At 50.2% G+C, this 24,041-nt stretch overlaps 1 protein-coding gene across 1 annotated transcript in view; it reads left to right on the top strand.

Moving 5' to 3' along the window:
• The first annotated feature begins 890 nt into the window (after positions 1 to 890).
• Positions 891 to 24,041, top strand: part of LOC140191846 (peptidyl-prolyl cis-trans isomerase FKBP10-like) — a 57,945-nt gene continuing 34,794 nt past the window's right edge. Inside the window, exons 1-5 of the mRNA XM_072249637.1 lie at positions 891 to 1,259; positions 10,594 to 10,739; positions 12,345 to 12,534; positions 14,057 to 14,202; positions 16,282 to 16,471. Of these exons, the coding sequence (XP_072105738.1) occupies positions 1,069 to 1,259; positions 10,594 to 10,739; positions 12,345 to 12,534; positions 14,057 to 14,202; positions 16,282 to 16,471 (863 nt within the window). The 5' untranslated portion in view covers positions 891 to 1,068. The remainder of the gene's footprint in view (positions 1,260 to 10,593; positions 10,740 to 12,344; positions 12,535 to 14,056; positions 14,203 to 16,281; positions 16,472 to 24,041) is intronic.

Below are 24,041 nucleotides of genomic sequence, written 5' to 3'. Positions count from 1 at the left end.
CAGGAACAGTTATTACCCCCTGAACCATCAGGCTCTTGAAGCTGAGGGGATAACTCTACTTGCCCCATCATTGAAATGCTCGCATAATCTCGCACACTCTCAAGGACTCTTCAACTCACGTTCTCGATATTTATTGCTTATTTATTTATTTATTATTATTTCTTTGTTTTTGTATTTGCACAGTCTGTTGTCTTTCGCGCTCTGGGCTGAACACCCAAGTTATTGCGGTGTTCCATCGATTCTGTTATCATTCAATTACCGATTTATTGAGTAGGGTCGTGAAGAAAATGAACGTCAGGACAATAAATTAACTGGTAGGATATTTTACTGATTGCCTTGCACTGCTACCGCAAAACAGAGTATTTGACGACACAAGTCGGTGACAGTAAACCCGGATTTGATTGTGGTAGCGCCTTACGGTGGGGCAGAAATCTGACCCTTAAGCCTTCTCACTTTATCCTTTCCCAGAGACGCCAGCGTTTTTTTTTGTGCGTGTGTTGCTCCGGATTTCCAGTCTCTGCGCGGACCTGTTTTCCCCGCTGACTGGTTGCTGCACGCCCGGTCTAAAACTGAGCGGCGGCGGGCGCTAGCTTCGCGCAGGGTCCGCTCCCTCCTCCCCGCTTTGAAGAGGGTCTTGACACCCTTTCATCTCGCTGCCTCCCGCCGGCCGAGCTGTTCCCCCCGATCGCCATCGGCGACTTTGACAAAGGGGGTGGGAGGCAAAGGCGGCCGGCGCTGGAGTGGCGGCTTTGGGGAGGTGGGGGGAGCTGATGCGGGAAAGGCGGAGCCGCGCTCCTCGGCCAACTACATCCTGCCTCCAAAGACCGCCTTACACGTTTGCAACATTCCTGAGGGAAGAGCCGGGAGGGGCGGGGGGGGGGCGTGCTGGCGGGTGGGGGGGGGGGAGGGCGGTTAGACGAGGCTGAGCTCGCCACCGAGGAGGATCACTGGAAACTGCCCCCGGGTCCTTCTCGCTGCAACTTCGTACACCGGTTTTTTCTCACGGGGAAACATTTGTAACCCCCCTCCACCAACAAGCTCCCGTTACCTTGTATCCTTTCCTCCGCCATGAGTCCGCTGGTGCTGGTCTGCGTGTGTCTGCTGTTGGCCGCGGTGCTCTGCGAGCCGGGACCCCTCAGCGACGTCCTGGTTGACAGATACTTCGTCCCACCCGAGTGCCCGCGGGAGGTGCAGACCGGGGACTTCATCCGCTACCATTACAACGGCACCTTCGCGAACGGGAACCAGTTCGACTCCAGGTAAAAACGGAGGGGGAGGGAGGGAATCGAACTGGCCACGGACTCCGGCCGCGAAACAATCCGCCGGATATTCCAGCATCTTGGGTATCCGCAGAGCCCAGCCAGGCCTGGGTCACTGTGGCGTAGTGAGGGCCTTTGTTATTGCTATGGGCCATGAACAAGGGATTGGTGGATCCCGGGGTTGGGACCCCCCCCAAAAAAAAAGCGGGAATCTTCGTAAATCGCTGATTATCGGCTTCCTGTTTCCAGGGTGCGTTTCGTGTGTATTGTACTCAGCGGGTCGAGCAGCATCTGAAGGTGGGTGTGTGAGTAGGGGGGAGGTCCCGAACGTCGACAATAGCTTCCCCCACCTCCCCCGGTCCCACAGATTCTGCTGGACCCGGTGAGTTCCTGCAGCGGACTGTTTGTGGCTCTGGATTCTCGTATCTCCGGGAAGTGTTTTTAAAGGGGCCTCGTCTCTGTCGGACATCTGATCGTGGGTCTCCGCCGTTACCCGTGTTTTGGCAGAACCTCGGGATCGGCGACCCCAGTCGCTCGCCACTTCTGCGGGACTGCAGACACGCAGGAACGAAACGGCGAAATTTAAGCACACCTCTCCTCCCCTTCCTTGTCCCCCTCCTCCCTCTTCATCCCCATCCCCTCCCCTCCATTCCCTCCCTCCTCCCCTCCTCTCCCCTTCCCTCTTAGCCCCTCCTCTACCATACCCTAGCCCCCTCGCCTACCCTAGCTTCCTCACCTCCCCAGCCCCCTTACCTCCCCTCCCTCACCCCCTCCCCTCACCCTTCCCTTCCCCTCCTTCCAATCCCATCACTCCCCTTACCTCTCCTCCCCTCCCTCCTTCCCCTCCCCTCCCTCCTGTCCCTCCTCTCCAAATTTCCGCCCCAGTACAGTTCTCCATATATTCCCCGTCCCCATCTCCCGACCACTGCCACATCAGCGGGTCCGCAGCGGGAGGCGCTGCCGGTGCGGGATGATACCTCGGCCGGCCCGTTGCCTTGCTCATGGAAATCGAAGGCCCAGATCCACGCAGCAAAATCCCACGGACCCAGTAAATACACACTCACCCCGCCTGCCTCTGCCCGTTAACTTTTCTGAACGTAGCGCGGGTGGGGAGGGGTGTCTTCCCCCGCCCCGGGACAGCCCCGTTCCGTGTCGGCTCTCCAGAGTGCGGCCGGACCTAACAAATAGTTAGTCAGCCTTTCGGCCCCTCGAGCCGGCCGCACCGTATGACTGACCTTTCACCTCGGCACCAAGTTGCCACGTGAATCTTCTCAGGTTTTCCGTCTCCTCCGCCACTCTGGGTGTAAAAAAAAATTCTCATTTCTGTCTCCAGTCCTGAGCCCCGAGGCTAACAGACGTGGTTCTGGACACCCCCCCCCCCCACCAACCACGCCGGGGGATGTATTATCCCCCACTATTCTGTCGGCGCGACCCCCGCCCACCCCAATCATGTTGTACTTCACACTCAGATTCCTCTTTCCATTGGACCCCAAAACATAGGACGTCCCTCTGTAATGTGACCATGTCCTCCGAAAAAACCTCTCCAAACCCACTCTATCTGTGTTCTCTGGTCCTAGACTCCCCCACTGTAGGAAACATCCTCTCCACATCCACTCTATCTGTGTCCTCTGGTCCTAGACTCCCCCCACTATAGGAAACATCTTCTCCACATCCACTCTATCTGTGTCCTCTGGTCCGTGACTTCCTCACCACAGGAAACATCCTCTCCACATCTACTCTATCTGTGTCCTCTGGTCCCAGACTCCCCCACTATAGGAAACATCCTCTCCACATCCACTCTATCTGTGCCCTCTGGTCCTAGACTCCCCCCACTATAGGAAACATCCTCTCCACATCCACCCTATCTGTGTCCCCTGGTCCTAGACTCCCCCCACTATAGGAGACATCCTCTCCACATCCACTCTATCTAGGTCTTTAAGTATTCGAGGGTTTACATCCCTTGAACCCTGCAGTTTACGGACCCAGACAACTGAGGTGCCACTTGTCGATCTGGTGAGTTTCTACCACACTGCGTTTACAATCAGAATCGGGTTTTTTTATCCACTGGAATATGTTGTGAAATGTCTTCTTTTGCTGCAGCAGGCCAGCGCAGTAGATAAAAAGTTACTGAGTTATGATAAGAATTGTTTTAAAAAGTAAGTAATGCAAGAAGCGAGAAAAAGCAGTGAGGTAGTGTCCATGGGTTCAATGTCCATTCAGGAATCTGATAGCAGAGGGGAAGAAGCTGTTCCTGAATCGTTGAGTGTGTGCCTTCAGGCTCCTGTACCTCCTCCCTGATGGTAGGAATGAGAAGAGGGCATGTCCTGGGTGGTGGGGGTCCTTAATGACGGACGCTGCCTTTTTGAGGCATCGCTCCTTGAAGATGTCCTAGATGCTGGGGAGGCCGGTGCCCATAACGGAGATGGCTGAGGTCACAACTTTCTGTAGCTTATTCCGATCCTTTGCAGTGGCCCCTCCACACCAGACGGTGTTGCAAACGGTCAGAATGTTTGTAGAAATTTGCTGGCTTCTCTGGTGATGTATCCAATCTCCTCAAACTCCCAGTGAGATACAGCTGCTTTCTTTGTAATTGCATCGGTGTGTTGGGCTAGGGATAGGTCTTCAGGGATAGACCTTCAGCCCACAAAGCTGTGCCGAAAATGTCTTTACCTTAGAAATTACCCAGGGTTCCCCATAGCCCTCTATTTTTCTAAGCTCCATGTACTTATCCCGGAGTCTCTTAAAAGACCCTATCGTATCCGTCTCCACCACCGTCGCCGGCAGCCCATTCCACATACTCACCCCCCTCTGCGTAAAAAAACTTACCCCTGACATCTCCTCTGTACCGACTTCCAAGCACCTTAAAACTGTGCCCTCTTGTGCTAGCCATTTCAGCCCTGGGAAAAAGCCTCTGACTATCCACACGATCAATGCCTCTCATCATCTTGTACACCTCTATCAGGTCACCTCTCATTCTTCGTCGCTCCAAGGAAAAAAGGCCAAGTTCACTCAATCTATTCTCATAAGACATGCTCCCCCAGTCCAGGCAGCATCCTTGTAAACCTCCTCTGCACCCTTTCTATGGTTTCCACATCCTTCCTGTAGTGAGGCGACCAGAACTGAGCACAGTACTCCAAGTGGGGTCTGACCAGGGTCCTAAATAGCCGCAACATTACCTCTCAGCTCTTAAGCTCAATCCCACGATTGATGAAGGCCAATGCACTGTATGCCTTCTTAACCACAGAGTCAACCTGCACAGCATATTTGAGTGTCCTGTGGATGTTGACACCCAGGAGCTGGAAACTGCTCACCGCTGAGCCCTCGAGGCAGACTGGTGTGTGTTCCCTCATCTTCCCCTTCCTGAATTCCACAGCCAGTTCCTTGGTCTTTCTGAGTGGAAGGTTGTTGCCGAGGCTCCTCCCTGGGTGGAGTGGACCTCATTCCCCCGAGAGTCCGGGTTCTGCTGGAAGATCCTCGGCCCCCGGCCGATCTTCTCCCCCGGGATCCCACACTGCTGAATCCGATTTTCCTACTGCCTTGCGGGCTCGGGGTCCCAGATACCGACGAAGGCACATGACCAGCCCTGTGCACACGGTGGAGCTGCTCCCTGGGTTGAAAATGCCCTGACTTCCAGAAATCTGACTTTATGCAAACTCTCCCATTTAAAAAAAACAATCATTTTCAAGCTGGGTCACTTAAGTGCAGAAATTCAAACATCTTCAGTGGCGATCGGGTGGAGATAGCCATCAGTTAATTCAAAAGATAACCAGTCAATTACGTAAGACCATGAGGCATGGGAGCAGAAATTAGGCCATTCGGCCCGTCGAATCTAGCCTGTCATTCCTGATTTATAATCCCCCTCAACCCCATTCTTCTGGCTTCTCCCCGACACTCTTGACATCCTGACAAATCAAAAACCGCCTTTGCCTGATGGTATGAACATCGATTTTTCAACTTCTGGTAATGACCCCCCCCCCCCATCCCTTCATCATTTCCCACCCCCTTTTTCCTCTCTCACCTTACCTCCTTGCCTGCCCATCGCCTCCCTCTGGGGCTCCACCTCTCTGTTCTTTCTTTCTTCCACGGCCTTCTGTCCTCTCCTATCAGGCTCCTCCCCTCCACCTTTTCCAGCCCTGTATCTCGTTCACCAATCAACCTCCCAGCTCCTTGCTTCATCCGTCCCCCACCCGGTTTCACCTATCACCTTGTGTTTCTCCCTCCCCTCCTCCCACCTTTTAAATCTACGCCCCAGCTTTCTTTTTTCTCCAGTCCTGCTGAAGGGTCTCGGCCCGATGTGTCAAATGTACTTTTTTTTACACACAGACAGACACACACACACAGACGCTGCCTGGCCTGCTGAGTTCCTCCAGCATTTTGTGTGTATGTTGCTCTAGATTTCCAGCGTCTGCAGATTTTCTTTGGTTTGTGTTTGGAAACCTGTAGCAGACAAACCATATTCCCTTCCCCAGGGTAACCGGACAGAAACGTTCACAGTGCAGCTGCCACTTCAGAGCGGGAGGCCGCTGAAGAGATTTGCTTTGGAAACTAACAAGGTAATCTCTTCTACTGACACTTTGTCAAATGATTAAACATCCATTGACACCTTAAGGCCACCAAAACCAAAGTCAAAGTAAGCATATTATCAAAGGCCTCCCCACCATCAAGCACATCTGTGTGGAGCGCTGATGCAGGAAAGCAGCATCCATCAACAGTGACCCCACCACCCAGGCCATGCTCTCTTCTCCCTGCTGCCATCAGGAAGGAGGTACAGGAGCCTCAGGTCCCACACCACCAGGTTCAGGAACGGTCATTACCCCTCAACCATCAGGAAGGAGGTACAGGAGCCTCAGGTCCCACACCACCAGGTTCAGGAACAGCTATTACCCCTCTACCATCAGGAAGGAGGTACAGGAGCCTCAGGACCCACACCACCAGGTTCAGGGACAGTTATTACCCCTCAACCATCAGGAAGGAGGTACAGGAGCCTCAGGACCCACACCACCAGGTTCAGGAACAGTTATTACCCCCTCAACCATCAGGAAGGAGGTACAGGAGCCTCAGGACCCACACCACCAGGTTCAGGAACAGTTATTACCCCTCAACCATCAGGAAGGAGGTACAGGAGCCTCAGGACCCACACCACCAGGTTCAGGAACAGTTATTACCCCTCAACCATCAGGAAGGAGGTACAGGAGCCTCAGGACCCACACCACCAGGTTCAGGAACAGTTATTACCCCCTCAACCATCAGGAAGGAGGTACAGGAGCCTCAGGACCCACACCACCAGGTTCAGGAACAGTTATTACCCCTCAACCATCAGGAAGGTGGTACAGGAGCCTCAGGACCCACACCACCAGGTTCAGGAACAGTTATTACCCCCTCAACCATCAGGAAGGAGGTACAGGAGCCTCAGGACCCACACCACCAGGTTCAGGAACAGTTATTACCCCTCAACCATCAGGAAGAGGGTAAAAGAAGTTTGCTGTGGGCTCCCAAATCCTACAGGGGCACGACTGAGAGCATCCTGACTGGCTGCATCACTGCCTGGTACGGGAACTGTACTTCCCTCAATCACAGGACTCTGCAGAGAGTGGTGCGGACAGCCCAGCGCATCTGTAGATGTGAACTTCCCACTACTCAGGACATCTACATTTTTAAATCTTTTTTATTAATTATTATTGAAGATCAACAAAAAATACATGAAAGTAATCAAGTCAACATGTCAATATGTACAATGAGGAATTAAATTACTAAATAACTGATTAACAAAGCGAAACAATATATCAATAACAAGAAGAAAAAATAAAGTGTTAAAACTATTTTTTTTTTGGAAAAAAGAACCCGTACTAACTAAAACAAAAAAAACACTGCTAAGGAAAAAAACCCAAAAAAAAACCCCATTTGGAGCACAACCCCGGAGCGATACGCCATACAAGCTTCCATAAAAGAAAAACATCAATCCACCAACTCAAATCCATTTAAACAAAAATCAGAAGGAAACCATCTTAATTAACTCAGATCAGATGATAGTAGCGGGCAAATGAACCCCACCTTTTCTCAAAGTCAGATCGAGGATCAAAAGTTCGACTTCTGATTTTCTCCAAACTAAGAGAACCATCTGTAGGTGTGAACTTCCCACTATTCAGGACATTTACAGAGACAGGTGTGTAAAAAGGGCCCGAAGGATCACTGGGGACCCGAGTCACCCCAACCACAAACTGTTCCAGCTGCTACCGTCCAGGAAACGGTACCGCAGCATAAAAGCCAGGACCAACAGGCTCCGGGACAGCTTCTTCCACCAGGCCATCAGACTGATGAGTTCTACCCGCGTTTTGCTTGTGTCCACGGATTGTGGAACCAGCTCTGAGCTCCAAGACGGATGATCCCGCTGTCAGCTCACTTGGCCTATTTATTACTCCCTGAAGTTCTTGCACGATCTCCCCCGCCCCCCCCCCCCCCAGCTTTGTAATCTCGATCAAACTTGGATATATTACACTTGATACCTCCCGTCCAGAACATTGATAGGAGGGTGAACGGCTTCCCACTGGGGGGGGGGGGGGGGGGAACGACTATTGATATAATTGGTTACTGACTCTTTTATATATTTAGGGATTATAATCACAAAAAAGTATGAAGATTTATTTAAAGCTAATTTTTTACCTTTAATTGATCAGATTAAACTTTTGTTTACTGAATGGCCACCAATGTCTTTGTCTCTGATCGGTCGGCTCAATGCTATTAAGATGATTATTTTGCCTACATTTCTATATGTATTTCAATCAGTTCCAATTTTTATTTCAAAATCTTTTTTTGATAATGTTGACTCAAAAATTTCTTCATATATATGGCAGAACAAAAACCCCAGGTTAGGTAAAAGGCACTTACAGAAATCTAAAAAAGAGGGGGTGGGGGGTAGTGCTCCCAAATTTTAGATTTTATTATTGGGCAATTAACATTCGATACTTAAAATTCTGGTTACGGGACTTGGATGTAATTTCAAGTCCACATTGGGTAAATCTTGAATGTAATTCATTACAAGGGTTTTCTTTGGGTTCAATTTTAGGGACTTCCTTTCATTCTTTCTAAATTGTATAAACAAATGAATAATCCAATAGTTAAGCATACTTTATGTATATAGTTTCAATTTCAAAAATTTTTGGGTTGAACCAATTTATTTTAGCAAGTCCTATTATATCTAATTTCTTTTTTCCACCATCCTCTATGGATCAAGCTTATTTAGATTGGAAAATCAAAGGTCTAGTACGATTTCGTGATTTATTTTTGGATAATTGTTTTATGTCTTTTGATCAACTATCTAATAAATATAATTTACCTAGATCTCACTTTTTTAGATATCTACAGGTTAGAAACTTTTTAATTACTGTTTCTCCTAATTTTCCACACTTATATCCAATGGATATTTTGCAAAAAAATTTTAGATTTAAATGTTTCTCAGAAAGATGCTGTAGCAATTATTTATAACATAATTATGAATTTATGTCCTGATGTACCTAATAAAATTAAAACTGATTGGGAAAAGGAACTTAAGATTACTGTACCGATTGAAAAATGGGGAAAAAAATCTTCAATTAGTTAATTCATCTTCTATATGCGCTAAACATGTGTTGATACAGTTTAAAGTAGTGCATAGGGCTCATATGTCCAAAGATAAACTATCTAGTTATTACTCTTATATAAATCCTATATGTGATAGATGTCACTCCGAGATAGCTTCTTTGACTCACATGTTTTGGTCATGTCCTTTGTTGGAAAAATATTGGAAAGATATTTTTGATGTTATTTCAACGGTTTTGAATATAGACTTACAACCTCACCCAATTACTGCTATTTTTGGATTACCAATGATAGACTCAAATCATTTAACCTCTTCAGCTCGTCGGATGATTGCATTTCTCACTTTAATGGCTAGAAGATCCATTTTGCTGAATTGGAAAGTGATTAATCCTCCTACCATATTTCAGTGGTTTTCACAAACTATGTTGTGTTTAAATTTGGAAAAAATTAGAAGTGTGGTTTACGACCCCTCCATTAAATTCAAAAAGACTTGGAGTCCATTCATTCAGCATTTTCATTTGATGTAATTTGACCATTTCGAAACTTATTTTACTTCCCTGTAGTGTTGGTTGAGAGGAACGGAGTCGTCGACACTAAGGTTTTCTTTTCTCCCATTTTTTACGATGTTGAAACAGCCCAGGTCTTTTTTTTTTTAGTTTAGTTGATTAATTCTGTCTAGATTAGTTCTTTTTTGAGGGGGGGGTTATTTTTTGTTTCCTTTTTTATGATTTTTGTTTAGATATTTTTCTTTGTTTTATATTCTTCACTGGTATCTTATATGACTGGGAGTTTTATCATTTAAGTATTATTTGGCTTCACAATCACTCATGTTATTTATAACAATGTATTCCCAATAAGTTTGTACTACCCATGTCATGTCTATATCTTTGAAAAACTAATAAAAAGATTGAAAAAGAAAGATATAATTATTCATTGTAGTTAGAGAGACGTAGCACGGCGTCAGGGAGTCCTTCCGGCCCGATGAGACCGCGCTCCGCCCGATGCACCCGGTTAATCTACCAACCCGTACGCCTTTGGACCGTGGGAGGATGCGCGCGCGGTCGCTGGGAGAACGTACCGGCTCCTTGCAGACAGCGACGGGAAGTGAACCCGGGGTCGGTGGCACTGTGAAGCGTTACACCCACGGCTAGGCATTTTTTTTTTTAACCGTCCTACGCTCTGCTGATTGTCAGGGAGAAGTCCTTCATTTGGGCAGGTGCTGTACCCTGCGCCCGATGGTGCAAGTAGTGGTGGCCTCCCACCCCCCCCCACCCCCCCACTACTGGCCAGGCATGGATGTCAGATCCCAGAGATCCAATGCAACAGCTGGTGAATCCAGGGGAACGGCAGAGACCGACGCAGTTTGGCACCCGGAGTTGAGAGTCTGGCTCCGGTTTCCTCCCCTGCCTCCGGAGTTGAGAGTCTGGCTCCCCTGCCTCTGGGGGTTCGCTCCCAGGGGTGGGGGGCGGCCGCAAGTCAGAGGGAGGTTCGGGGTCGGGGCCTCCCTCCTCCAGGACGAGCCCCGTCCGCCCAAAGCGACCGGCTTTAAGGTTCCAGCAGGGACCCACCTTTGCCCCTTCTGCCCGCCGGCTTTGTGGCTACGCCGCACGTGATTGAGTTTGAGGTGCCAGTAAGCCACCGTTAATCTGTCTCTTTAGTGGTATTTAATAATCTCCTGTACGGTATTCCTTGAGTGGGGTAGGCGGAGGTGTGTGCTGCTGGGGAGTTTTCATTTGAGTCCCGTATTTCCTTTCCTCAGTTACGACCGGAAGAGCACCTTCAACGTGCTGGTGGGAAAGGGGCGGCTGATTCCGGGAATGGACAAAGCTCTCCTGGGAATGTGCGTGAACGAAAGGCGTCGCATCGTCATCCCTCCTCACCTCGGTTACGGCAGCCAAGGAGTTGGTAAGGCAACTGTACCTCCCCCCCCCCCCCCCCCACTTTCTCTTCTGTCTGCAGTGGCTGCCCTGGTCAAAGTGGGGCGCCCTGACTGACCCAGCTGTCCGCCGTCTGATCCAGATGTTTCTGGTTCATGCACTGTCTGATCCAGATGTTTCTGGCCTATACCCTGTCTGATCCAGATGTTTCTGGCCTATACCCTGTCTGATCCAGGTGTTTCTGGTCTGTGCCCTGTCTGATCCAGATGTGCCTGGTCCATGCCCTGTCTGATCCAGATGTGCCTGGTCTTGCCCTGTCTGATCCAGATGTGGATGGTCTGTGCCCTGTCTGATCCAGATGTGGATGGTCTGTCTGATCCAGATGTGGATGGTCCACCTGATTGAAATGTTTCTGGTCCGATCCAGATGTTACTGGCCTATACCCTGTCTGATCCAGATGTTTCTGGCCTATACCCTGTCTGATCCAGATGTTTCTGGCCTATGCCCTGTCTGATCCAGATGTTTCTGGTCTGTGCCCTGTCTGATCCAGATGTTTCTGGTCCTGTCTGATCCAGATGTGCCTGGTCTTGCCCTGTCTGATCCAGATGTGGATGGTCCACCTGATTGAAATGTTTCTGGTCTGATCCAGATGTTTCTGGCCTATACCCTGTCTGATCCAGATGTTTCTGGCCTATACCCTGTCTGATCCAGATGTTTCTGGCCTATACCCTGTCTGATCCAGGTGTTTCTGGTCTGTGCCCTGTCTGATCCAGATGTGCCTCGTCCATGCCCTGTCTGATCCAGATGTGCCTGGTCTTGCCCTGTCTGGTCCAGATGTGGATGGTCTGTGCCCTGTCTGATCCAGATGTGGATGGTCTGTCTGATCCAGATGTGGATGGTCCACCTGATTGAAATGTTTCTGGTCCGATCCAGATGTTTCTGGCCTATACCCTGTCTGATCCAGATGTTTCTGGCCTATACCCTGTCTGATCCAGATGTTTCTGGCATATGCCCTGTCTGATCCAGATGTTTCTGGTCTGTGCCCTGTCTGATCCAGATGTTTCTGGTCCTGTCTGATCCAGATGTGCCTGGTCTTGCCCTGTCTGATCCAGATGTGCCTGGTCCACCTGATTGAAATGTTTCTGGTCCGATCCAGATGTTTCTGGCCTATACCCTGTCTGATCCAGATGTTTCTGGCCTATACCCTGTCTGATCCAGATGTTTCTGGTCTGTGCCCTGTCTGATCCAGATGTTTCTGGTCCATGCACTATCTGATCCAGGTGTACATGCTCTGTATTCTGGCTGATGCAGATGTGCATCGTCTGTGTCCTGTCTGATCCAGATGTGCCTGGTCCCACCCTTACCCAGATGTGCCCTGGTCTGTGGACATCTGGCTGCTGTGTGTCCCACCTCACTTCAGTGGCTGCCAGCTCTGACACTCCCCCCCCCCCCCCAGCGACCGCGTGCGTCTCCCCCAGGTGCTCCGGTTTCCACCCATGTCTGCGCCGACGTCCGTGTGGCTGATAACGACGACCCCTCTATCTTTTAGTCCTGCCTGTTTTGTGACCATCTTCATGCCAGAAGGGTTCTACGGCAACATTTTTTTTATCCCTCCCTCCCTCACCCCCCCCAGACAAAGTCATCCCTCCAGACTCCACGCTGTACTTCGACGTCGTCCTCCACGACATCTGGAACGCCAACGACAAGGTGCGGACGAGGACGACCTACAGGCCGGCCGCTTGTAACCGCACGGTGCAGAACACTGACTACGTCCGCTACCACTACAACGGTACCCTGCTGAACGGGACGCTCTTCGATTCCAGGTGGAGCCGGGGATCGGGGCGCGGCGCGTTACGCTCTGCCGTGGGTGGCGTGGGCGTTAATCCCCCCCACCCCCAGGGGCGACAGTCCCTCAGTCTCTAGTGCGCGTAAGGGGAGGGGGAGCAGCAGAAACCCACAACACATGAAGTCGGGGATGACACCAAGTCTTGCCCGCCCGTAAACACCACGGCGTCCGTCTCCCCACCCCACTGCCCCCGGCCAGCAACGTCTCACCAACACCCAGCCCCGAGTTAGCATCACCGGAACAGATCGGCGGATCTTTTGTGCACGCAGGCATAAGGGCCACTCGGCCCATCTGGCCCGTGCTGGGTTGTGTTATTTACATTATGATGGGGGACACAGCGTGGAATGGCCCAACGAGCCCGCACCACCCAGCGTCTAGTACCCCGAGTCTAATCCCAGCAGAAGTCACCTGTACCCGTGGGAGGAAACCGGGGGGGAGCCCGGGAGGAAGGTCACGCGGTCACGGCGGGGGGAGGGGGGAAGGGCGCGTGCAAACTCCTGACAGAGGACGCCGGTCTCCGTTGCCCCCACGGTGACAGCTAACGCGGCACCCCCCCCAACCGTTTTGCGTCCAGTGTGCACAGGTTCCTGGGGTGCTAGGGGGTTGATGGATCAGAATGGTGCACCGGAAACAAGGCAGACGGCAGCAACAGCAGTTCAGGGGGAGTAAATTTTGTTAGCTGCCCGCAAAAAAGTCATCAGAACTGTACACTGAACTCTGGGGCACCCCAAGTGGTAATAGTGTTGCTTCTAGTACTGTGCTCAGTTCTGGTCACCTCACTACAGGAAGGATGTGGGAACCATAGAAAGGGTGCAGAGGAGACTTACAAGGACGTTGCCTGGATTGGGGAGCACGCCTTGTGAGAATAGGTTGAGTGAACTCGGCCTTTTCTCCTTGGAACGGCAGAGGATGAGAGGTGACCTGATAGAGGTGTACAAGATGATGAGAGGCATTGATCATGTGGATAGTCAGAGGCTTTTCCCCCAGGGTTGAAATGGCTAGCAGGAGAGGACATAGTTTTAAGGTGCTTGGAAGTAGGTACAGAGGAGATGTCAGGGGTAAGTTTTTTACACAGAGAGTGGTGAGTGTGTGGAATGGGCTGCCAGTGACGGTGGTGGAGGCGGATACAATGGGGTCTTTTAAGAGACTCCTGGACAGGTACATGGAGCTTAGACAAATAGAGGGCTATGGGTAACCCTAGGTAATTTATAAGCTAAGGACATTGTGGGCCGAAGGGCCTGTATTGTGCTGTAGGTTTTCCACGTTTCTGTGAAGCTGGATAAATTACACAAGGTGGGGGAGTGAGGGGGTGGGGGGGGAGAGAGACAGGGAAGCGGTGGCAAGGGGGCAGAAATGGTGGGACTGAACATGTGGCAGATTCTGGTCAGGGTGAAGCCCTTGCGTCTGTCTGCTGTACCCTTTCTGCTCTCAGTAGTCCCTCTTCAAACTTCCCTCACTTCTTCTTCCTCCTTATCCTCCTCCTCATCCTCATCCTCCAGCCACAGCCGCCTGAAGACGTATAACACTTATGTGGGGATCGGCTGGTTGATCAAGGGGATGGAGGAAGGACTCCTGGGGATGTGTGTCGGAGAGAGACGGGTCATCACCATCCCCCCGTTCCTGGCCTATGGGGAAACTGGATACGGTAAGCAAAGTCCCATCAACCGACCCAGCTCTACAACACTGTGGGGCATAACACCATGAGGGGTAGATTTGACCAGTAGTCCACACGACATGGAACCAGAATTGACCAGAGGTTCATGGGACCAGAGTTGACCAGATGTCCATGAGACATGGGACCAGAGTTGACCAGATGTCCATGAGACAAGGGACCAGAATTGACCAGAAGTTAATGGGACCAGAATTGACCAGAGGTTCATGGGACCAGAGTTGACCAGATGTCCGCGAGACATGGGACCAAAGTTGACTAGATGTCCATGAGACAAGGGACCAGAATTGACCAGAGATCCATGAGGCATCGGAGCAGAGTTGACCAGATGCCCATGAGACATGGGACCAGAATTGACCAGAGGTTCATGGGACCAGAGTTGACCAGATGTCCATGAGACATGGGACCAGAGTTGACTAGATGTCCATGAGACAAGGGACCAGAATTGACCAGAGATCCATGAGGCATCGGAGCAGAGTTGACCAGATGCCCATGAGACATGGGACCAGAATTGACCAGAGGTTCATGGGACCAGAGTTGACCAGATGTCCATGAGACATGGGACCAGAGTTGACCAGATGTCCATGAGACAAGGGACCAGAATTGACCAGAAGTTAATGGGACCAGAATTGACCAGATGTCCACGAAACATGGGACCAGAGTTGTCCAGATGTCCACGAGACATGGGACCAAAGTTGACTAGATGTCCATGAGACAAGGGACCAGAATTGACCAGAGATCCATGGGGCATGGGACCAGAGTTGACCAGATGTCGATGAGACATGGGACCAGAGTTGATCAGATGCCCATGAGACATGGGATCAGAATTGATCAGAGATTTATGAGACATGGGACCAGAACTGACCAGATGTCCATGAGACATGGGACCAGAATTGACCAGAGGTTCATGGGACCAGAGTTGACCAGATGTCCATGAGACATGGGACCAGAGTTGACTAGATGTCCATGAGACAAGGGACTAGAATTGACCAGAGATCCATGAGGCATGGGACCAGAGTTGACCAGTTGTCCATGAGACATGGGACCAGAGTTGACCAGATGTCCACGAGGCATGGGACCAGAGTAGATCAGATGTCCATGAGACATGGGACCAGAGTTGACCAGATGTCCGTGAGACATGGGACTAGAATTGACCAGATGTCCATGAGACATGGGACCAGAATTGTTTAGGAGTCCATGGGACATTGGGAACAGAAGTCTACCACATATATGTCACCATATACAACCCTGAGATTCATTTTCTTGTGGGCATACTCAATATATCTATAGAATAATAACCAATGAAAGATCACACAACTAGAATATTCAATCAGAATGCAGAAGACAACAAACTGGATGCAACTACAAAAAGAAGTAATAACAAATAAATAAATAAACAATAAATATCGAGAACATGAGATGAAGAGTCCTTGACAATGAGTCCGTTGGTTGTGGAAACATTTCAGTGATGGGGCAAGTGAAGTTGAGTGAAGTTATCTCCTTTAGTTCAAGAGTCTGATGGTTGAGGGGTAATAACTGTCCCTGAACCTGGTGGTGTGGGACCCGAGGCTCCTGTACCCCCTTCCTGATGGTTGAGGGGTAATAACTGTTCCTGATCCTGGTGGTGAGGGTCCTGAGGCTCCTGTACCTCCTTCCTGATGGTTGAGGGGTAATAACTGTTCCTGAACCTGGTGGTGAGGGTCCTGAGGCTCCTGTACCTCCCTCCTGATGGCTGAGGGGTAATAACTGTCCCTGAACCTGGTGATGTGGGTCCTGAGGCTCCTGTACCTCCTTCCTGAAGGCACCATGTCCTGGATGGTGGGGTCCCGATGAGGGATGATATTTTCCTGATAGTATTTCATGTAGAGGTGCTCAGTGGTCGGCGGGGGGGTGAAGCTTTACCCTTGATGGACTGGGCCGTATGCATTGCTTTTGGTGGGATTTTCCATTGAGGCCTTTGGCACTCGTTTCGCTTCATTCAGCAGGCCAGGCCTCCCTCCGAGTTGATTTGGATTTCTTTTCTCCCTCCACCCCCCCCCCCCACCTGCCCGTTAGGTGAAGAGATCCCTCCGCAGGCCAGCCTGGTGTTCGACACCTTACTGCTGGACCTACACAACCAGAACGACACCATCTCGGTGGAGAACCAGGTCATTCCCGAGCCATGCACCCGCAAGATCGAGTCCGGAGACTTCATTCGCTATCATTACAACGCCAGCCTGCTGGATGGAACCCTCTTCGACTCCAGGTGAGCCCTTCTTTCACTCGGACACCTTGGCTAGCCGTGGTTTCTCAGGTTAACAAGTTAGCTATTAGGACCAGACTGATGCTGTTATGGTGCCGGGGATCAGAAGAGTGGGGTTCGGTTCCTGCTGTTGTCTCTAATGAGATCATGCGCTCTCCCCATGACCGCGCAGCTTTCCTCCGGGTGCTCTGGTTTCCTCCCACACTCCAAAGGCGTACGGGTTAGTAAGGAGTTTGTAAGCTCTGCCTGTGAATGTGTAGGTTTCCTCCGGGTGCTCTGGTTTCCTCCCACATTCCAACGGCGTACCGGTTAGGGTTAGTGAATTGCGGGCACGCTGCGTTAGCACCGGAAGCGCGTTGACACGTGCGCGCTGCCCCCATCCCTCCCTCCCACCGTTGGCGCATCCTTGGACAGCGTTGGCCGTCCGTTCCGATGCACGTGCGACAAATCAAACCGATCTCTAATCTCCCGTGAGAATTGTCGCAGGGGAGAGCCCAAAACCCTGGTCTCACTTCGCTCTCCCTCAGCTGAGCGTACTGTAACGCATTCACCTGCGTAGCCTCTTCAAGGGAGGGGCGAAAGGCAGCCCTGTCCTCGACCGGGGCTTACCCTCGCACCAGTGTCACTGACGAAGCCCTGTTTTTGGCTGCTCTGGGAACTTCCTGGGTGTTAAAACCAGCTGCCAGGTTTCCTACACGACACCACATTTCCAGAAAAAGGCTATACCAGTTCTGCAAAACTCTGGGATACCTTAGTGGTTATGAAAAGCGCGACGGGTGGATGTGGTAGGGCTTGGGGCGTCGGATTTCGATTCCGGCGTCCTCTGTGACGATTTTGTACGTTTCCTTCCCGTGTGACCGCGTGCGTTTCCTCCGGGCGCTCCGGTATCCTCCCACAGTCCAAAGACGTACCGGATTCGTAAGTTAATTGGCCGTTGTAAATTGTCCCGTGATCGGGCTCGGGTTAAATCGGTGGGTTGCTGGGTAGCCGGCTCATTGGGCCTGTCTGCACTATCTCTAAACAAATAACGAAAAACAAAACAGGAATGCACACATTTCAAAGCGTCAAAGGTCCAATTTAATGCCAGAGAAATGTATACAGTACACATCCTGAAATCCTTTCTCTTCGCAAACACCCACGAGAACAGAGAAGTGCCCCAAAGGATGAATGACAGTTAAAAGTTAGAACCCCAAATTCCCCCCTCCGCCACCGCTCCCCCCCTCCCGCGTGTAAGTGGCAGCGAGCGACATTACCCCCCCCCCCCCCGCATCGGCACTCGCCACCAAGCACTCAAGCGTGAGCAAAGCAACAGCAAAGACACAGACTTGCAGTTACCCCAAAGACTTCATGTTTCACCCGGTATTCAGCAAACCACAGGTTCTCTCTCTGTCTCCCTAATAAGGGAGAGGGAGGTGTCCCCCATTTTTCCAGTGAGCAGGGAGACATAACAACAACCCGCTGGTTTACGATGTTAAAAAGTCCGTTTCGTCGCTTTTCATGAGCTCCGTGCCTGAAGATGGCAAAGATCTCGGGTCTTTGGGTCCCCAGCGGAAGATTTTCCGGCCTCACCAACGACACACGGGTCTCCTGCCGTGACACCAACCCTCGATCCGTCCATCCATCCAGAGCCCCGAATTTGAGCCGGGCTCTCAGGCCGAGCCCTTGGCGTGCCGAACAACGACGGCCGGCCCTGAAACCACGAGGACAGGTCCCATTCTCGCAAGGAACCAAAGTCAGCATGTAACTGCAGGTCAGGGTCTTCAAAAGAACCCTGAAAGGGGAAAAATAAAGATATTAAAGATGGAAATGGAGCTGTTTCTGAAGATACGAGCAAAGGAGTTGCCGTTTAGCGCCATCTTAACTTCACCTAAACACCCTGCCCTGATCAGCTTGTGTGTGGCTGCACCCACCGTCCCAGCAGTGCCTTCCACGTACTCACCACTCTCTGCAAGGAAAAAAAAACCCCTCTGACATTCTCCCCAGACCTTCTCCACTCTCCTCGAACAGACATCGTCTGGTATTAGCTCTTGCCACCCTGGGGAAAACTGTGGTGGCTGTCTACTCGATCTATGTCTTTCACCAGCTTTCACCGCAGTACTCCAGGTACAGCCTCACCAGTACCCTGTACAGTTGCAGCATAACCCCCCTGCTCTTACATTCAATCCCTCCAGCAATGACGGCCAACGTCCCACCTGCAAACCAACCTTTTGTGATTCATGCACAAGCGCTCCCAAGTCCCTCTGCACAGCGGCACGCTGCAATCTGTTACCACTTAAATACTCTATCATGAGAAGGAACCTCGACAAGAAGGTTTAGAAGATTGTAAGATATAGGAGAAGAAAAGGCCATTCATCTCGTCGAAAATAAGAACATAAGGACTAGTCCAGGACCAGATGGTCTGCATCCCAGGGTGCTTAAGGAAGTAGCCCAAGAAACAGTGGATGCATTAGTGATAATTTTTCAAAACTCTTTAGATTCTGGACTAGTTCCTGAGGATTGGGGGGTGGCTAATGTAACCCCGCTTTTTAAAAAAGGAGGGAGAGAGAAACCGGGGATTTATAGACCGGTTAGCCTAACATCGGTGGTGGGGAAAATACTAGAGTCAGTTATTAAAGATGTGATAACAGCACATTTGGAAAGCGGAGAAATCATCGGACAAAGTCAGCATGGATTTGTGAAAGGAAAATCATGTCCAACGAATCTCACAGAATTTTTTGAGGATGTAACTAGTAGAGTGGATAGGGGAGAACTAGTGGATGTGGTATATTTGGATTTTCAAAAGGCTTTTGACAAGGTCCCACACAGGAGATTAGTGTGCAAGCTGAAAGCACACGGTATTGGGGGTAAGGTATTGATGTGGATAGAGAGTTGGTTGGCAGACAGGAAGCAAAGAGTGGGGATAAACGGGACCTTTTCAGAATGACAGGCAGTGACTAGTAGGGTACTGCAAGGCTCAGTGCTGGGACCCCAATTGCTTACAATATATATTAATGACTTAGATGAGGGAATTAAATGCAGCATCTCCAAGTTTGCGGATGATACGAAGCTGGGCGGCAGTGTTAGCTGTGAGGAGGATGCTAAGAGGATGCAGGGTGACTTGGATAGGTTAGGTGAGTGGGCAAATTCATGGCAGATGCAATTTAATGTGGATAGATGTGAGGTTATCCACTTTGGTGGCAAGAACAGGAAAACAGATTATTATCTGAATGGTGGCCGATTAGGAAAAGGGGAGGTGCAATGAGACCTGGGTGTCATTATACACCAGTCATTGAAAGTGGGCATGCAGGTACAGCAGGCGGTGAAAAAGGCAAATTGTATGCTGGCATTCATAGCGAGAGGATTCGAGTACAGGAGCAGGGAGGTACTACTGCAGTTGTACAAGGCCTTGGTGAGACCACACCTGGAGTATTGTGTGCAGTTTTGGTTCCCTAATCTGAGGAAAGACATCCTTGCCATAGAGGGAGTACAAAGAAGGTTCACCAGATTGATTCCTGGGATGGCAGGACTTTCATATGATGAAAGACTGGATCGACTAGGCTTATACTCGTTGGAATTTAGAAGATTGAGGGGGGATCTTATTGAAACATATAAAATCCTAAGGGGATTGGACAGGCTAGATGCAAGAAGATTGTTCCCGATGTTGGGGAAGTCCAGAACGAGGGGTCACAGTTTGAGGATAAAGGGGAAGCCTTTTAGGACCGAGATGAGGAAAAACTTCTTCACACAGAGAGTGGTGAATCTGTGGAATTCTCTGCCACAGGAAACAGTTGAGGCCAGTTCATTGGCTATATTTAAGAGGGAGTTAGATATGGCCCTTGTGGCTAAAGGGATCAGGGGGTATGGAGGGAAGGCTGGTACAGGGTTCTGGGTTGGATGATCAGCCACGATCGTACTGAATGGTGGTGCAGGCTCGAAGGGCCGAATGGCGTACTCCTGCACCTATTTTCTATGTTTCTACGTTTCTAAACTCAGATACTCTACACTCGGTCCCCTCTTCCGGATTGTTAATATATACCGTGAACAGCTGTGGGTCCAGGACCGACCCTTGCAACACACTGATTACCAACCAGAGTGACACCCATGTATCCCAACTCTCTGCCTTCTATCAGTTAACCAATTCTCTATCCTATGCTAATACGTCCTTAACTTATGGATAAGTCTTTTATGTGGCACCGTGTCGAAGCCTTCTGGAAATTTAAGTAAATAACGTCCATCTGTTCCCCTCTATCCACTGCGCTCATTATGTCCTCAAAGATCTTCAGTAAGTTTGTCAAACAGGACCTGTCTTTGCTGAATCCATGCTGCGTCTGCCTGATGGATCCATTTCTTTCCAGCATGCTCCCCCCATTCCATCACAGCTGACTTATTATCCCCGTCCGCCCCATTCTCCTGCCTTCTCCCTGTAACCCCTGACGCCCTGACTACTCGAGAACCTGTCAACCTCTGCTTTAGATACACCCGATGGTTGCCTTCCACAGCCGACTGTGGCAATGAATTCCACAGATTCACCTCCCTCTAGCTAAAGGAATTCCTCCTCGTCTCTGTTCTTTCTTTCTTTTCAAATCTTTTTATGGTTATATTATACAAAAGAAATAACAGGAGTACTTTGAAGTAACAACACTTACAATGTCTCAAAAAAGACATTATCTTGAAAAAAAATTTGTGATAAACAAAAAAAAACCTACTAAGCAGAAAAAGTGAGAAAAAAAAAGAACCTATTAGGTGTTCAACCCCGGAGCCATGCGTCATACAAAAAGCTTCTAAAAATAAACATCAAACCGCCAGCAAGAAAAGAAAATATACCAAAAAAAAATTACAATGAGGTCGTGGAAAAAAATCTAACAATTAGCTCAAATAATAATAACGAGCAAATGAGCCCCATCTTTTCTCAAAATCAAATAAAGGATCAAAGGTTCGACTTCTAATTTTCTCCAAACTAAGACGTAGCATCACTTGAGAGAACCATTGTGACAAAGTGGGAGCTGATGTCTCCGTTTTAAAGAGATAGTCTTCTGAAGCTGTGCACTCGAGTCCTAGACTCTCCTGCTCAATGAGATCTCCTCCCTCATTCTCCTAAGCTCCAGCGAGTACAGGCCCAGGGCCACCAACCCTTTCGTTACCAGCATCATTCCCGTGAACCTCCTCTGGAACTTCTCCAATGCCAGTGCATCCTTTTCTCGGATAAGGGGCCCAAAACTGCTCCCAGTACACATCGCCGACTCAAACCTGCAAGTTAACCATCAGGGAATCCTGAGCAAGGACTCCCAGGTCCCTTTGCACCTCCGAATTCTGAGTTTGTATACCCTCCGCCAGGGGTTCCCAACCTGGGGTTCAAAGACCGTTTGGTTAGTAGTACGGGTCCGTGGCGTAGAAAAAGTTTGGGAACTCCTGGTCTGTACCTACGTTCCTTTCTCTCAAAGTGCATGACCATACACTTCCTCGCACTGTATTCCATCTGCCTCTTCTTTGCCTATTCTCCTCATCTGTCCAAACCCTTCTGAGCTCTCCCGACCTCCTCAACAAAGCCAATTCCTTCCCAACAAGGTTTACTATCAAGGTACACATATGTCACTATATACAGCCCAGAGATTCAGGCGCACTCCGCAGATCTATAGAATAGTAACTGTAAACAGGATCAGTGAACGATCAACCAGAGTGCAGAAGACAACAAAAACTGTGCAAATGCAAATATAAATAAACAGCAATAAATAACGAGAACATGAGATAAAGAGTCCTTAAAGTGAGATCACTGGTTGTGTGAAAATCTCAACAGATGAGTGTTCAGGAGCCTGATGGTTGAGGGGTAATAACTGTTCCTGAACCTGGTGGTGTGGGTCCTGAGGCTCCTGTACCTCCTTCCTCATGGTTGAGGGGGTAATAACTATTCCTGAACCTGGTGGTGTGGGTCCTGAGGCTCCTGTACCTCCTTCCTGATGGTTGAGGGGTAATAACAGTTCCTGAACCTGGTGGTGTGGGTCCTGAGGCTCCTGTACCTCCTTCTTGATGGTTGGGGGGGTAATAACTATTCCTGAACCTGGTGGTGTGGGTCCTGAGGCTCCTGTACCTCCTTCCTGATGGTTGAGGGGTAATAACTGTTCCTGAACCTGGTGGTGTGGGTCCTGAGGCTCCTGTACCTCCTTCCTGATGGTTGAGGGGTAATAACTGTTCCTGAACCTGGTGGTGTGGGTCCTGAGGCTCCTGTACCTCCTTCCTGATCATTGAGGGGTAATAACTGTTCCTGAAGCTAGTGGTGTGGGTCCTGAGGCTCCTGTACCTCCTTCCTGATGGTTGAGGGGTAATAACTGTCCCTGAACCTGGTGGTGTGGGTCCTGAGGCTCCTGTACCTCCTTCCTGATGGTTGAGAGGTAATAACTGTCCCTGAATCTGGTGGTGTGGGTCCTGAGGATCCTGTACCTCCTTCCTGATGGTTGAGGGGTAATAACTGTTCCTGAACCTGGTGGTGTGGGTCCTGAGGCTCCTGTACCTCCTTCTTGATGGTTGGGGGGGGGGGGTAATAACTATTCCTGAACCTGGTGGTGTGGGTCCTGAGGCTCCTGTACCTCCTTCCTGATGGTTGAGGGGTAATAACTGTTCCTGAACCTGGTGGTGTGGGTCCTGAGGCTCCTGTACCTCCTTCCTGATGGTTGAGGGGTAATAACTGTTCCTGAACCTGGTGGTGTGGGTCCTGAGGCTCCTGTACCTCCTTCCTGATCATTGAGGGGTAATAACTGTTCCTGAAGCTAGTGGTGTGGGTCCTGAGGCTCCTGTACCTCCTTCCTGATGGTTGAGGGGTAATAACTGTCCCTGAACCTGGTGGTGTGGGTCCTGAGGCTCCTGTACCTCCTTCCTGATGGTTGAGAGGTAATAACTGTCCCTGAATCTGGTGGTGTGGGTCCTGAGGATCCTGTACCTCCTTCCTGATGGTTGAGGGGTAATAACTGTTCCTGAACCTGGTGGTGTGGGTCCTGAGGCTCCTGTACCTCCTTCTTGATGGTTGGGGGGGGGGGGGTAATAACTATTCCTGAACCTGGTGGTGTGGGTCCTGAGGCTCCTGTACCTCCTTCCTGATGGTTGAGGGGTAATAACTGTTCCTGAACCTGGTGGTGTGGGTCCTGAGGCTCCTGTACCTCCTTCCTGATGGTTGAGGGGTAATAACTGTTCCTGAACCTGGTGGTGTGGGTCCTGAGGCTCCTGTACCTCCTTCCTGATCATTGAGGGGTAATAACTGTTCCTGAAGCTAGTGGTGTGGGTCCTGAGGCTCCTGTACCTCCTTCCTGATGGTTGAGGGGTAATAACTGTCCCTGAACCTGGTGGTGTGGGTCCTGAGGCTCCTGTACCTCCTTCCTGATGGTTGAGAGGTAATAACTGTCCCTGAATCTGGTGGTGTGGGTCCTGAGGATCCTGTACCTCCTTCCTGATGGTTGAGGGGTAATAACTGTTCCTGAACCTGGTGTTGTGGGACCTGAGGCTCCTGTACCTAGTTCCTGATGGTTGAGAGGTAATAACTGTTCCTGAAGCTGGTGGTGTGGGACCTGAGGCTCCCGTACCTCCTTCCTGATGGTTGAGGGGTAAT

Source organism: Mobula birostris, chromosome X, assembly GCF_030028105.1.
Source record: "Mobula birostris isolate sMobBir1 chromosome X, sMobBir1.hap1, whole genome shotgun sequence".
Taxonomy (NCBI): Eukaryota; Metazoa; Chordata; class Chondrichthyes; order Myliobatiformes; family Myliobatidae; genus Mobula; species Mobula birostris.
This window is presented reverse-complemented; position numbering and strand designations above follow the sequence as displayed.